The sequence below is a fragment of the Filicampus tigris genome, chromosome 1, assembly GCF_054856515.1.
Source record: "Filicampus tigris isolate MCC_2025a chromosome 1, RoL_Ftig_1.0, whole genome shotgun sequence".
Lineage (NCBI taxonomy): Eukaryota > Metazoa > Chordata > Actinopteri > Syngnathiformes > Syngnathidae > Filicampus > Filicampus tigris.
In genome coordinates, this window is record NC_141217.1 from 25505994 (window position 1) to 25520710 (window position 14717).

Below are 14717 nucleotides of genomic sequence, written 5' to 3' on the forward strand. Positions count from 1 at the left end.
AAAACCCGGGGGCCAGATTCGGCCGTACAGTGGAGGAGCCAGAACGTGGCTAATGGGTGGGCCTGGAAAAATTTAGGTGGGCCTGAATATTTCTCTCACTGAGCACAATCCTCCTGTCCCGACACATCGTATATTCAAATAAAACGACAAACTGAATAATATGAAGTTCAGATCTTCCTTAGACAACCACAATTATGCCATTCTTATTATCCGATCAAATAAAAATCACAATTTAAAAAATAATTAATTGACCAAGAATGTAAAAGTATATATTTTTCATGAATCTCACTGGGTGGGCAGTCTGTCAATCTGGCTGGGCCTGTTGCACACCCAGGCCCACCCATGGCTCAGCCCCTGCCGCCACCTCATTTTATGTGGAAGGCGAAAGCAAATCATGTGTGTCAACTTCATGCTTCTTGTTAAATTACCAAAATTGCAAAATTGTCTTCACTTTTCATGACATTGAGATATTGCAAGCATTTTTTGGTTTCTAATTGACATTTTAAATGACTCAAAAATAGTTGAGCAAACTATTTTGTTACTGGCTTCTGATTTCAAAATTACTTGTAGTTATCCATAAATTTCCTGTGTACATTTGATAATGAGGCCTACATTTATATGGGTTCACAGTCATAACGGCCCTCCAAGGAAAACCATAACTACGATGTGGCCCGTGACCAAAACAAAAAATTGACATCCCTGGTGTAGATGGATGTTATTTGTTGTCCTCTGCAACTACAGAAAAATGGAAATTGAAAGAAACATTGCAAGTTTTACAGAAAAAAACATGTTTTGCTGTCTCTCTTTTAATAGACAACAGTATAATATGCAACAACAGTGGAATTGTCGGTGAACACAGCTTTAGGTACTAATAGTGGTTTCCAATACTGTATTTTGATTCTCATTTAGCTACAAACACAACAATTAACTGTGTTAAACTACTTTGTAATACCTATTTGACAGTGACATCAGTATTATCTTTATAAAGGCATTATTTTATATGCAGCTTTTGCATTGGATATCATTATATTGTGCAAGTGTTCATGGCGGACCGGTGTGTGTTGTCATCATCATCAAACCTATTGCATGAGTTGCCTGTTTTTGTTTATGGCTGATTCAACTTGTTTCAAATGGTGTGTGCAGAGTGTCGTGTGTAGTGGTCATTTGAGGTGTGGTTTCAGAAAGGGTCAAATGAGAATGCTCAGCTGTCTGCGAAGCTCACAGTGAAAGGAGAGCATATTGGGACACTACCAAGCAATGCTGTATAGCAAGTGAGCCTAGCAACACAAGTTTCAGAACGTGTTTTCACAGTAAAAGGCACAGTGAGATGCAATACATTTGAAAATGTGGGTTACACGCTGCCCATTTAGAGATTTCGATCGTGTCTCAAACTTGAATCACATTTGGAACATCTTTATTTCATTTTTGTATTGCCCCATTTGCAAGAGTGCAAAATTCAATATTTTAAAGTTCAAATAAATATTCACCAAATACAAGCGAAGCACAATCTTAAAAAAGTTGCTACAGTCACGTTCACATTGAACAACATGGATGCATTGAGACATCTTCCTATTTACAGGACATTTTGATCTACATGCCATATGTGGTCCTTTGTCCTTCCCTGGTAGATTTAGACCAGGGGTCACCAAGTCCTGTCCTCAAGGGCACCTATCCTGCATGTTTTCCATCTCTCCCAGCTGCAACACACCTGATTGAAATGATCAGCTCATTAGCAAGCTTTTCAGAAGCCTGATAACGATACAGATCATTTGAAACAGGTGTGTTGCAGCAGGGGGGGATGGAAAACATGCAGGATAGGTGCCCTTGAGGACCGGACTTGGTGACCCCTGATTTAGACACTAATAGCACCTCCATTCGACGTGTGCAAGTTGATTTGGCTGGGCCCTCTCTGACAAACAATGGAAAAATGAGGTAGAAACTGAAAACCTTGAACAAAATATAGGAAAAGGGCAATGTCTCACAATAGTTTACAATGTGGGATTTTACAGTTTGTTAGCCATGATATTAAGTTCCATTTGGGATGGAAGTTCAATACTGGCAATAAAAAAAAATAAATGGACACACAAAATGTTAGGTTTATATTTCTATACACATTTATACTTAGTAGCAGTGCCAGTAAGTAACAGAAGTTGGATTGATTCTACCAGGCAGATTGTAAACTACATGACAGAAAATACAGGATGAGAAGAATGACCATCACATCTCAGTTGCATTCTACTTGAGTGCTGCAATTCATTGTTGCATGCTGCTGTCATTTTATTTCATAAAGAAGTCCTCCGTTTGCCCTTGTGGTATTTGAGTCACATGATCATCATACAAGTGGGAGTGGAGAAACTCATAGACTACACATGGGCCTAGTAAGATTTACATTTACCTAGTAAATTACATAAACCTTATTTTGTACCAACTGTGTCAAATTGAGTGCACTACTTTGCTACACCTGGCAGAGGCTCTGATGAGTAGATCCAAACTTTTGCAGTCTTTAGAAGTTTGACTTCAACTATGGAAAATTGTGCTACATCCACACAACTCCACTGAGCATCATTATTCTGCTCACCATGAGACTCGCAAGGAAACAGGGCAATTCCTTTCAAATATTCCAAAAAATATCATTATCTTATTGCTAATTTTACTCAATTCCCACTAAAGAAAAGTAGTCAAAATGCCCATCCCTAAGGGAAACAAATGGAATTTCGCACAACTAATCTCGGATCCGCAACCACACTACTCCTCTCGCACTTCATCAAGTCCACTGACAGCGTAGTCACACATAAATAAATATATTAAAACACTTTTAAATAGGTATCTCATATTTTTCCTTCTCTGAATATCTTACAGTTAAACATCTTCACATTTACACATCTTCATAAATACTTTAAATTTCCTCACTTAAAAGTTTGGAACTCCTTTAGACACAAGGGCTTGGCTGGTCCTGTGTTGTGCACATGCTTTTCTCACAGTGCGCATTGGGGGTGAGGGTTGAGGGGGTGGGGAATACCATTGCATGTTACTGCCACCTAGCGTGACATTAGCAGCGCTACCTTATTTTAGCCTCCCAGTTTGGGAGTTGATGCCAGCTGTTGTGGAATAAACATGCAGTTTGTTATAACCAGCCACTGAACTACATTCTCATTTTATTCAGTGTCTCTTGTGAGACTGCAAACACTACATTTTGGGGTGGTGGCAAATAAGTGAGGTTTGTGCAAAGGTCGGTCAATATTAATTAGGAATATGTTTGTACTCTTGAGGAGAGAGAACTTGGATGAATAGGGCGCCGCATAGAAGGGCAAAATATTCAATTTCATTGTACAAAATAGACCTCTGGTGTGGCAGTAGCTCAATCTAATCTGTCCTAATTCATATTTTCAGGACATTTTTGATGGCCAATCCGTCCCAAAAGTGCCAGTAATAACAGCCAGGAGCCTCATTTACACTCCTATTCCTCATCTTCATCCTTCTCCTCAAACTGAGCAGTTACGTCTCTTCCCAGAGTGGGTCTGGGGTGTAGCAGCGGAGGCTGAGGTCAGCCAAGCGATGACCCCGTGTCAAAGGCTAGTGGAGGATACAGACAGGGTGGGCGAGGACGGCGGCGGGAAGTTGAGCAGCTCCAGCACAGCCACGCCCACGCTGCTGCGGCGCGTGAACATGCAGGAGGCAGCCACCCATTTGTTGCTGCGCGGGTTGTACTTCTCGATAGAGTTGAGACTGGAGCTGCCGTCGTTGCCTCCCACGGCGTACAGCCAGCCATCCATCGCCACCAAATCGTGAGTGCTCCTGTGACGAGCAAACAAAATAAACCAAAAGGTAAACCCCTACATATTTGCAGGGGATAGGGACAGAGTCCTGCCACAGATAGTGAAAAACCAAGATCAATTGGTGCCCAAAAATGTTTATACCGTATGTTCCGGACTATAAGCCGCTACATTTTTCCTAGATTTTGAACCATGTGGCTTATATAAAGGTGCGGCTATTCTGTGGATTTTTCTTCCACCGCTAGGGGCTCTCCAACCGGAATTACAATACAATTGCCAATTAACAGGATGTGATTGCAGGTGGAGGAGTTCAACAGGTGGGGGCGCAAAGCACTAGGTTATGCATTAGGTGGTATGTGGAAGCAGCGAAATAAAAGGTGGACGTGTGCAAGCTTAGCGTCAATGAATCTATGGTGAGATGTTGGAGGCAGCAGCGGGAAGTGAAATGAAGATAAGTAGTGGTTATTTGCTCTTGGTTCTGTTCCATTTTAATCAGCAAAGTTGCTGCCGTGTTAAAAGGCACTGTAGGAAAGAATCTGTTCAGGTACATACATGTACATGTACAGTTCAAAATCCGTTTCAAAATTCTGTAAATGCAGTAAATATCACATTTTTCAACATAGGTGTGGCTTATATAAAGGTGCGGCTTATATATCGTTATTTTCATTTTTTTTTTTTTTTAATAGGGTGGCTGCAACTTATATTAAGGTGTGGCTTTGTAGCCCAGAAAATACGGAAATTGCTTCTATTAATACTTTAACTGTATAGATACCGCAAACTTTGATGCCAAAACACTTTACCATCATTTCAACCTCAAATTACATTACTCTTGAAAATAAATGGCTTAAGATGATTTCATTTTGAAAAACGTACTTGCACAAGTGGCGAAGACGCTCTTGTGACTTCTTCCACTAACAACCCAGGCTAAACTTGGCTCCTCCCTGACATACAAAATGTGTCTTTTAGTAGAGCTGTACCACTTCAACCTACTTCATTGACACCATTTACTGCTATCCTATTGAAGCAGGGCTTTGGCATAACAAAGCACAAAAAAAAAAGAAAAATCCAAAAATATCAAATCGTTAGATGATTTTGTCAGATTGATGCCAAAGAACATTTTTACGGAAGCTTTCCTAGCTGACACACATCCGTCTTGTGTATTGCCAGGCCAAAGACGTTTTGTTGCCCACTGAAACCTTTTCGTCAAAGCGGGTGGAGGGGTAGTGGGCTGTGGATACCCCTGTCGGGTGGATGCCTGGCCCCCAACTTTGCTTTGTTTTATTTCAATAAAAACTATTCTTAAACATTACTGATAAAAAATACTCTTCTAATAAAGCGCTGGTAAAACCGATTGTCATTTTTAGGTTAAGTAGGGTTGTCGACGGAGGTTGAATGTAACCAATAAAGTAACTTGTAATTGAACTTACGGTACTTACTTTTAAATTCTAGTAATCAGGAAAGTAACTTAATTGTCACACATAATCTGAAAAAAAGACTGACCTTTAGGCAGGGTGAAATTATTTTTTTCCCTCTACACTGGTATGTGTTTGGGTCAAGAGACAGATTAGAGATCAGCACAGTGTGACATTACTTAAACTGTAAAATGAGCCTCCCAGCAACTGGATAATAACAGCGCTCCACACCAAATTTTTTTCATGGCCTTGACTTTGACATCAGTGGTCTAGGGGGTCGAGCGAATTAGCTGACACATCCACAAATCCAAGATGGCCACACCTCAAAAGCCCACTGCTCCATTCTGATCTGCTGCATCTATGTTTGTCTAAGAGTATGTGCCGGTGCAACTGAGGGGGATCATCATACATAAAAAAGTGGGAACAGTCTTAAGGTTTTTAGCCTGAAGATAAAATCCCCAAATGAAATGTCCAAATAATGTCAAGCCATTACAGGCGGCTGTGTCTCGCAGACTTTAACACTGAAATCGATTATATCTGAAAGCTTCTGTGTATTTGATGGACTGTACTTGGCAACGTGGCCAAAATTATTCTCATCATTTTGCAGATGTTTTTTTTTTTTTTTTTTAGGAAGCCCAAATAGTCTTTCGTTGTGTAATAATAGCTTTTTATCAAGGATATTCCATCCTGCTTTTTTAGTTGTTCTAACTGTAAATTGTGCCTGCAGACAAACCTCCGGATGTTCATGGCAGACACTCCCTCCCACGTGTTGATCTTGGGGTTGAACCTTTCCACCGAGTTCAGGCAGCTGGTGCCGTCATTACCTCCTGCTACATAGAGCATGCCGTCCAGAACGGCCACGCCGGCACTGCTGCGTCGACTTAGCATATTGGCAATGGGTGTCCACGTGTTGCTCTGTTCATCCAATCCAACAATCAAGAAACAGTCATTAATTAATATTCACCCCCCCACAAATCAAAGTTTTACTATGTCATAATAAAAACCACAATATGTACCTGAGGATCATACTTCTCCACTGTTGCAAGATGTGAGGAACTGTCATAACCACCCACTGCATATAAGTTACCATCTGGAGGGGGAAAGAACGCGAAAACTATCAAAATGCATACATAAGCAGTTGAGCATCAATTCCTCATGATGTCACATTACAATATAAAGCATTCCAAGCAACACAAGTTGCTACCTAGAGTTGCGACTCTAACATATCGCCTGCGTGTGCTCATGGCAGCAATTGAGGTCCATGTGCTGGTCAGAGGGTCAAAACGCTCTGCACTGTAGAAAGAATAAAGACATCTTTGAACATGTCTTGAAAAGACAATCAAAAACCAATGTTCTAATACTGTACTACTGTGTGTACCTGTTAAGACAGGAAGCTCCATCATAACCCCCAGCCGCATACAACAATCCATGCAAGACCGCCACACCCAAACAGCTCCGTCGCGTTCCCATGGAAACCTCAGGCTGCCAGGAATTAGTGATGGGGTCATATGACTCTACAGTTGCCAGGTCTGAGGTCCCATCATACCTGAATGACATGTGGAAAAATTAACATTTCTTTCTCATACTGTACAGCAGTGGTTCTCAACCTTTTTTCAATTATGTAACCACTGTGAAATATTTTTTCAGCCAAGTAGTAATCAGCGCAAAGCATTTTTTAATTTTGGGATTTTCGCAGACAGGCACAGTGAGAATTGGGTGTTTGCGCCACTGTGGGAGTGAACACAGCTGACTTGATTCACCCTCAACTAAAGCGGCTCCTCTCATTCCTTTGCTTCCCCGTGCATGTATGGGTTTCTCAGCTTCTTCACACATTCCAAAAACCTGGATATTAGGTTGATTGAAGACACTAAATGACCCATTGGGGTGAATACGAGAGTGAATGATTGATTGTCTTTATGTGCCCTGCTACCACGCCTCTCGCCCAAAGTCAGGCAATGAATGTAAATGGATGCACGGATGTTGAAATGATAAGATGGGGGTCCCAGCAAAGGTTAACTTAACACTGTCACTCACCCGCCAACAGCATACAGTCTGTTCCCAATGGCTGCCACGCCCACCCGGGCCCGCCGAGTGGACATGGATGCCACCATGTGCCAGCGGTCCGTCCTGGTATCGTATGCTTCGCAGTCTCCATGAATAGCAAACAGGCTGCCCCCACCTGGGACACATACACACAATGTTCAAATAAGATCATTTTGGCATATTCTAAAATTCATTTGACTGTCCTGAGTTTGTCACTGACCAACAGCGAAGAGCACAGGACTGGCGCCTTCGCAGCGGCGAGGTCGCGTCCTGTTGTTACTGAGCACGCCCCTCTGCTCGGGCATCAGGTGATACTTGAGAGCCTCGATCAGCAGGTCCTTGCACTCAGAGTGGTGACGCACCAGCAGCTCTGTGTCCACATTGCTCATCAGGAAGTCTCGCCTCAGCAGTGGCAGCCGCACGCACTTCATCAACTGACAGGACAGCAGCATTGTTGGGGTAAGCTGAGAAGCAGTCAGAAATCATCTCAGGTGAGTGAGTCCTACCCATGGAACGTGTGGCCGACGACCATCTATGTCATGTTTCACCCAGCTCAGCACGGCACGGTACACTTCCTCTTCAGATGGTACGTTCAGGTTGTCACTGGAAATCAGATCCAGGACCTGCTAGGACAGGATAAAGTGATAATGTAATGGTTAAATAAACATGGGAACAATACAGTTTAGTAACACAACTTATCCAAGACAATTAATGAATACTGTATTGTGATTTTTCTTTCCACGATATTAAAGATTGTTCCTAGATTTGCCCGTGTTAAAAAAAAGGCGCGTGAAGTGTTTTCTTGTGCAGTGGTAAATATTTACACTGGACAAAAAGTTCACACACCCCTGTTCTGCCAGGATTTTCTGGTATAAAAAAGGAGACAAAAATAAATCATTACAAATATGACTCAAAAAAAAAAAAAAATTATATATATATATATATATATATATATATATATATATATATATATATATATATATATATATATATATATATATATATATATATATATATATATATATATACACACAGTATGAGGGAAAATATGAGAGGGCAGAGCCAGAGGGGTAGTAAAAATAAACAGCTGATATAATGTGGTGCATGTGTGCACACTGCACACCCTCTTATGACTGGAGATGTGGCTGTGTTCAGAATGAACCAATCACTTTCAAAGTCATTGCAAATTGAAGTCAGCACACATCTGCACACAAACCGCCTCAAATTAACCCCAATTAAAGTCCAGCTGTTCTAATGGCTGTTTCCTGACATATTTTACTTTCAAGCAGAAGCCTGATGGTTTTGTGCTAACATTGACTGATATTTTGAACTTTTCATAATTCCATTTTCCCACGATGATTTTTCTCACAAAATTCAAAAGATTAAATATGCGCATTTCTGCTCAAAAACGATGCCCAAAATGCACTTCAACTTCAGCTACATCCAGTCACTGGTGTTCCAGTTGAAGTGTATTGTAGTAGTTGGGACACATAAAATTAGCTTTAGAATTTATTGAGAAGAGGAACAGACAGAGAGTGAAGAATTTAAAACATTTGGCATGGGATTCTACTTTCCATTACCGCCTTTTTCACTTTTATTTTTATATAATTAAGTTTTGATGTGCTGGTCAGTTAAGTTTGATTCACACATGTGACTGGAATTATGTTGTCATCATGTTTTAATGATTAAACATAATACCTGTTTTGCTATGACTTTTTCTTTACAGTGAGAGGGGATGCACAAACTCTGTGCAATGGCATCCAAAATTGTGACTTCACAAAGATAATACCAGTACTTGATTTTTAAATCACAATGTCAGAGTGGTATTCATCAATCAATATGCGTGTTTATTTTGGTATTGAATCTCATGGGACTGTGCAGGGGTTAGTGTATTTCATAAAGTATGTGGGATTTCCCGAAAATGAACGAAACGCCTTCACATGCATGCACACACGCACAATAACTCCTGGGAACATCTTCCTCCTTGTATTATAGTCCACTTCCCAAGAAAAAAAAAACCTACAGTAACTAAATACTGGACCAAATATGCTGTATATAACTCCCACCTCCAATTGATTCCTTTTGCTGCTCAGCATACATAAATGCCACAATATCCTTCCTGGCACCATGAACATAACGTGGAGTAGTCACACATAATCACTTGCATGTTAATTTAATGCTAAGCCATGCGAAAATATATCTAAGGCACATAATGTGGCTCTGTTGTACACAGAGTGCTGCAGTCTGAGTGGCTGGCTGGCACTGTTCCCAGATTGAGATGAGGCTGGGTGGGTTTGTTGGGCCAGAGCAGACAGGTGCTGTCTGGTCAGATGAGGGCAGCGGCCTACAGCTCATCTAATGTATTAACCGGGCCTGGAGGAAGGCAAACTTAATGGAAGATTTGACAAATACACCTTTTTATCATTTACAGTAGGTGTTTATCCCTTGCTGGTTTGGTTTCATAAGCCATACATTGGTTACTACAGTGTGTGTCAGCGTTTCCACAGAACAAACTACTTGGTTGCATTTTTTTGTCACCCTGCATAAAGGCCAACCTTTCCCCATTCTTTTAAAGCAATATATGCAACCTCTTCAACATCCCAGTAGTTCCCATCGCAACACAGCCGGAACACTGCCAGCGAGGGAACGTTCTGGTAGCTGTCGCAAGAAACTAACGCGAAGCTAGCGTCATGTAACAATGAGAATTTGCAGAATGGAAATATTTTAATAAATAAACGGCGACTAGCAATGTGTGCAAATTGAGCATTTTGCTTGGCAGAAATGAAAGTTGGGATAGTTTTGTTAAAAAATGTTTAAATGAATACAATTTGGATACATTGCCGAGGTATCGGATCGGGACTCAATATCGGCAGATCCTCAAAATCAGGTGGCTCAGTCTCGGGTGCAAAAAAAAATATGATCGGGACATCCGTAGTTGTAATATCACAGACATGTCTTGGTTGTGCTTACACTGCCCTATACTACGACATGAGTACAATACAATACAATACATTTTTATTTATATAGCGCATTTCATATGCTTCTGCCAAATGGTTAGTTTATGGGAGAATTATAGAATTGGAAATAGCCAGAAAATCAATTTCTTGCATTAAAGTGTTGCAAAAACACTCGCTGTCTTTCACAATGCAATGCTAATGGTTGAACAAACTTCCAATTTTTGGGGTCTCCTGAAAAATTACCCTTTTGGAGGTACAAGGTTTTGGCCCGACACCAGCGATATGTACATTCGGATGACATCTAAGAGTTCATATACTGAAAAAAAAACAACTGATGCCTTAGCAAAGCAATCATTATGTGGGCTCAATAGAAAGTTCAGACTGGAAATGACGACTTTTACGGATGGAAACCATTCAGCAGAGAGCAGTTGCTGAATAAGCTATAGCTCGGCTGAGTTGACGTGCCAGATGAAATAGTCTATGGCAGCTCGTGGGAGGATAAAACTAATAGGGACTGTGATAGATGCACTCGGCTAAGGAAGATCAAATGTCTGTTAAATAAACACAAAGAATCACATTATTTTATCACGCTTGTGGCCGCGTTCTCTGCTCCTTTCACATTTTTTTGTGTGCGCCAAAAATAGGGGGGTTGGCAATGCTCTTTTACATGCATTACTACACTTGCACCCACCTGTTTCAATGGCAGCAGCATGAACTCCTCTGTCTTGGATACTTCCACAAAGTGCTGCAGGACGTATTTGTGCGCCGACTTGAGAAGGTCGCTGCAGGAGTGCGTGTCAGCAAAGCCTCGGATGCCCAGGCAGTTGGAAGGGTCCAGCTGGCTGAGGAGGAACTTGCAGCAGGCATCTCGCACCCCGTTGAGTTGCAACAGGCTAGCTGCTGGAAGCAATGTCTACGGAAGGATTGCAGGTGGAAGTACTCCGAGGGCGTAGTCAATACATAGTGATGATTGATTATCTAATCTGTAGGTTACCTGAACGTTACCCTCCCCGACCACGATCTCCGCTGTGTAGGCATACTGAATGAGCTGTTCCAATGCCTGGGGGTCGATATCATGTAGCGTCACGTGGGTCTGACGACTCTCTGACATCTCATCTACATAAGAGTACACAATAAGGGTAGCATAGTTGCCATCCATCCATTTTCAATACATCCTGTGTACGTCACAGGAAATCTAGAGCCAGTTGGCTTGAGATGGTGAGAGGCAGGGGATAAGCAACATTTAGGAAGCCACATTCTCAACCAGTACATTTTTTCTGTGAGGCAACAGTTCTAGTTTGTGTATGTTGTGAAGCTCATTTGTTGCCATCTTTAGAATAGCCTAATACTGTCAATATACTACTGAAATTGTAAACCAATAGGAAACTTGTGTATATTTTTGCATTAGATGCATTGCACCACACAAACAACAAATTAACACACACAAATTTCAGAATGATAGGACAGCTCAAAAAGTTGTCAATTTGGAGGTTTTCTCAGGGACACAATAACAGTGCTCAGCTGCTAGAATTTGTCTATTCTTTCATTTGAGGACCAATCGAGTGCTTTAAAAAAAAAAACGATACCTAGCTCTTAACAGCATTTTACATTTATAAAACTAACTATAAATATAGGGAAGATTCCTTCATTTTCATTTTTGTCAATAAATTTCATACATGAATTTTTCATTTTAAATGTATTTATTGCTGTATTACTGTATAGCCGTATAGAAAAAGTAAGGTCGAACATATGTTCAGGAATTGTAGTTTACTTTATTACACAAAACTTAGTGAACTTTTGTTTTTTATCTTGCAGTCGATAAATACGGTACTCCATACATACAAAAAAAAACTAAAACTAATACCAAATCAGATTAATCTGAAACTAAAATGAAGCATTTAAAAAAAAATAACAAACACTAACAAATGTGCTCTAAAAATTACATCAAAAAACAAAATAACTACTATAATGGAAAATCCAACCATGGCTGTTAGGTGGCTGAAAGCCCATCCATACTTTTCAAACTACAGCTGCACTGGCATTTATAAGACCAAAAAGCTAACCAGACTATCAAAATGGGCTCATTTGTATCTGAGTTAGACTCGATGAGGCGTGGTATCTGGAAATACATAATTACATACATAATTTGTATAGAGAGGAAATGTGAGACACACAGCGACGCTGACCACCCGTCCCCAGACAGGAAGAGGAGGCATGGAAACAATGATGGTTAAAAAGCATAAGCTGTCATTTACTGCACTCATACGTTGTTTTTGACATAAAACTCCAGATCTTAAAAAATCCTGAGGCAAATGGATTGAAAGCACAAAGAAAAAGAAATGCAGGCTGATTTTGGGGGATGATGTGCACTGTGCTGAACTTACTGGTAAACATGGCGTGGAAGTAAGGGCTGCAAGAAGCCAGCACCACTTTGTGCGCCTTGATCTCTTTGTTGGAGACGTGGAGCACAATATCGCACAGGAGCCCACGCTGTCGCATCCTGTTCATGGACACGAAGGAGTCGTGGTAGTGGCGCTTGGAGTTGTGCGAGATGCTGTGGCCGTCGCGGTTTAGCAGCTGCATGCCTCCCTCCATCATGGTGCCGGGTGTGGCGGTCGTCGGCTCGTGCCTGTGCCGCACTCTGGCCAACTGAAAGATTGATTGTCATTACGTACGTACAAAACTACAATATAAAATATCTTTTGTCATCAGTCTTCCACCTGAAAGAGCTTAGCTCATCAGCAGGTGTTATGACAGGTGTCCAGAGCAATCATGGCTCTTTTAGTTAGTGCTTTACTTCTCATGGTGACAGGCATGACAGGACTCCTGTCAGCACAACAGAGATCCAAGAAGTGCGATCATTAATTGCAGGCTGGCTGGGCACTCGGCGTCCCAAGCCCAAAGCAGCAAAACATCAGGTCTATAGTGCAGTATACAGAATGTACATTATTTCTTCAATTATAATTGGACGTTAGAAGGTTGTAGTAACGATGGCTTTTAACTCAACATTTGTGTTATGGTAAATATGCACATTGCATGAAACAATTCAACCTCACACATGAAACAAATAACAAAGAATTTGAGCTAATTAAACTAACATGGTACTTAATTAGGTACGTCTGCAAAGCTATGAAGATCTCTTTCCAAAAATAAAGTATTTTCGCAAAGTGAATAATTTGATTGCCATTAATGTCAGATTCACCATTGCTATTATTGTCGATAATGTCAAACGGCACATCATATTGATGCAGCTTCTAATTTTTTGACCCTCTGATGTCACTAAATAAGGTTAGAAAGACCACTGAGTGTGTGCAGTTCCACACCACTGCAAACTATAAAACTTAGGCTCTTTGATGGTGTCAATGAATCGTGCCAGTTTTTTATTTTATTTAATTTAATTAATTTTATTTTCGGTGTAACCAATGTGTGTTTGCTATTGGCCTGGGGGGAGGAAACACAATAAATGCAAAAGTTTACCTACAGTCACCTACTGAAAAGAATCGTGGGCGCTTTGAAAACTAAAACTAACATCATATCCTTTTGGAGGAAAAGTAGATTTGGTTTCTTCTGTTTCCCCGCGAATATGACACCGTCCGTGTGTTATGACACCACCGCTGCCTGACATTAAGCTTTAGGTTCATTTTTAAGCATGATACGCCGCGCATCACACACACCACATACGACTAATGATCATGCTCTGGTGATGGGGACAATATTTAATGCCCACGGAGTTTGTCTCCGAAGCTTTAGCTGCCATCTGCAAAGCTCTGAGAGCCAATCCAAATGTTGGCAACGGAAAAATAGTACTGTGTAACAACGCGTCTATAATTCCACGTATGCATATTTTTTTTCCAAACTGGTCTGTCATTATCAATAGACAACATTAGCAGACACAGAGATGTAATAGGGATATTGTCTCTTTACCGGGAGCTTTGTTGCGGTTATATTTGCAATTCGTGTTTCCCCCGAAATGATGTAAGATGAGCCTGCAGCTGTCGCAGTCAGGATGGTTTGGAAATCTGCTGCAGCGAAGCTATCTGTCCATATTCGTCTCAAGCATAGGAAATATTAAAGAAAAGCCCTGTTTTGTGTCCTGTATACGATTGACGTCAATGCACAAAAAAATGTATGGACCTGGTCTGTTAAGGTGGAACACAACAGTTCCCCTTAGAAGCGTGAATACGATTCAAAGCAGAGAGCAACTTTTTGTGTGGAGGATTAGGATGATATTATACTCAAGGTATTCGCATCAAATATATAATATATAATTTTAAATCCACGTCGTATGTTAAATTTGAGTTCCAAAGCTTGTATACTATTAACAATAAGCACACACGACCTTAAAAAGTCCGCCTCCGACTCCAGAAGTAAATTTGAATGGCACGACTGCGCTTGCGCGAAAGGGCGGGTTTCTTGTAAGAGAGCCATGATTGGTTAAGTACCAATTTGGTTATCGTTGACGTTACATGAACTCAAATATAAACACGTTACAGTTACATGCCATGAAATATACATTTTGCCAGTGAAAACGA

The 14717-nt window shown here is 40.9% G+C and overlaps 1 protein-coding gene across 1 annotated transcript; it reads right to left on the reverse strand.

The window, feature by feature from the left end:
• Positions 1-1397: 1397 nt before the first annotated feature.
• klhl17 (kelch-like family member 17) lies at positions 1398-14285 on the reverse strand. Its single transcript, XM_086029019.1, has 12 exons — positions 14110-14285; positions 12570-12834; positions 11180-11301; positions 10877-11098; positions 7735-7851; positions 7449-7662; positions 7220-7364; positions 6564-6731; positions 6390-6478; positions 6202-6275; positions 5919-6100; positions 1398-3795 (listed from the first exon to the last, which is right to left on the reverse strand). The coding sequence occupies exons 2-12, from the start codon at positions 12781-12783 to the stop codon at positions 3567-3569; spliced, it is 1776 nt and encodes a 591-aa protein (XP_085885145.1). The 5' UTR covers positions 12784-12834; positions 14110-14285; the 3' UTR covers positions 1398-3566.
• Between the last annotated feature and the right edge of the window lie 432 nt (positions 14286-14717).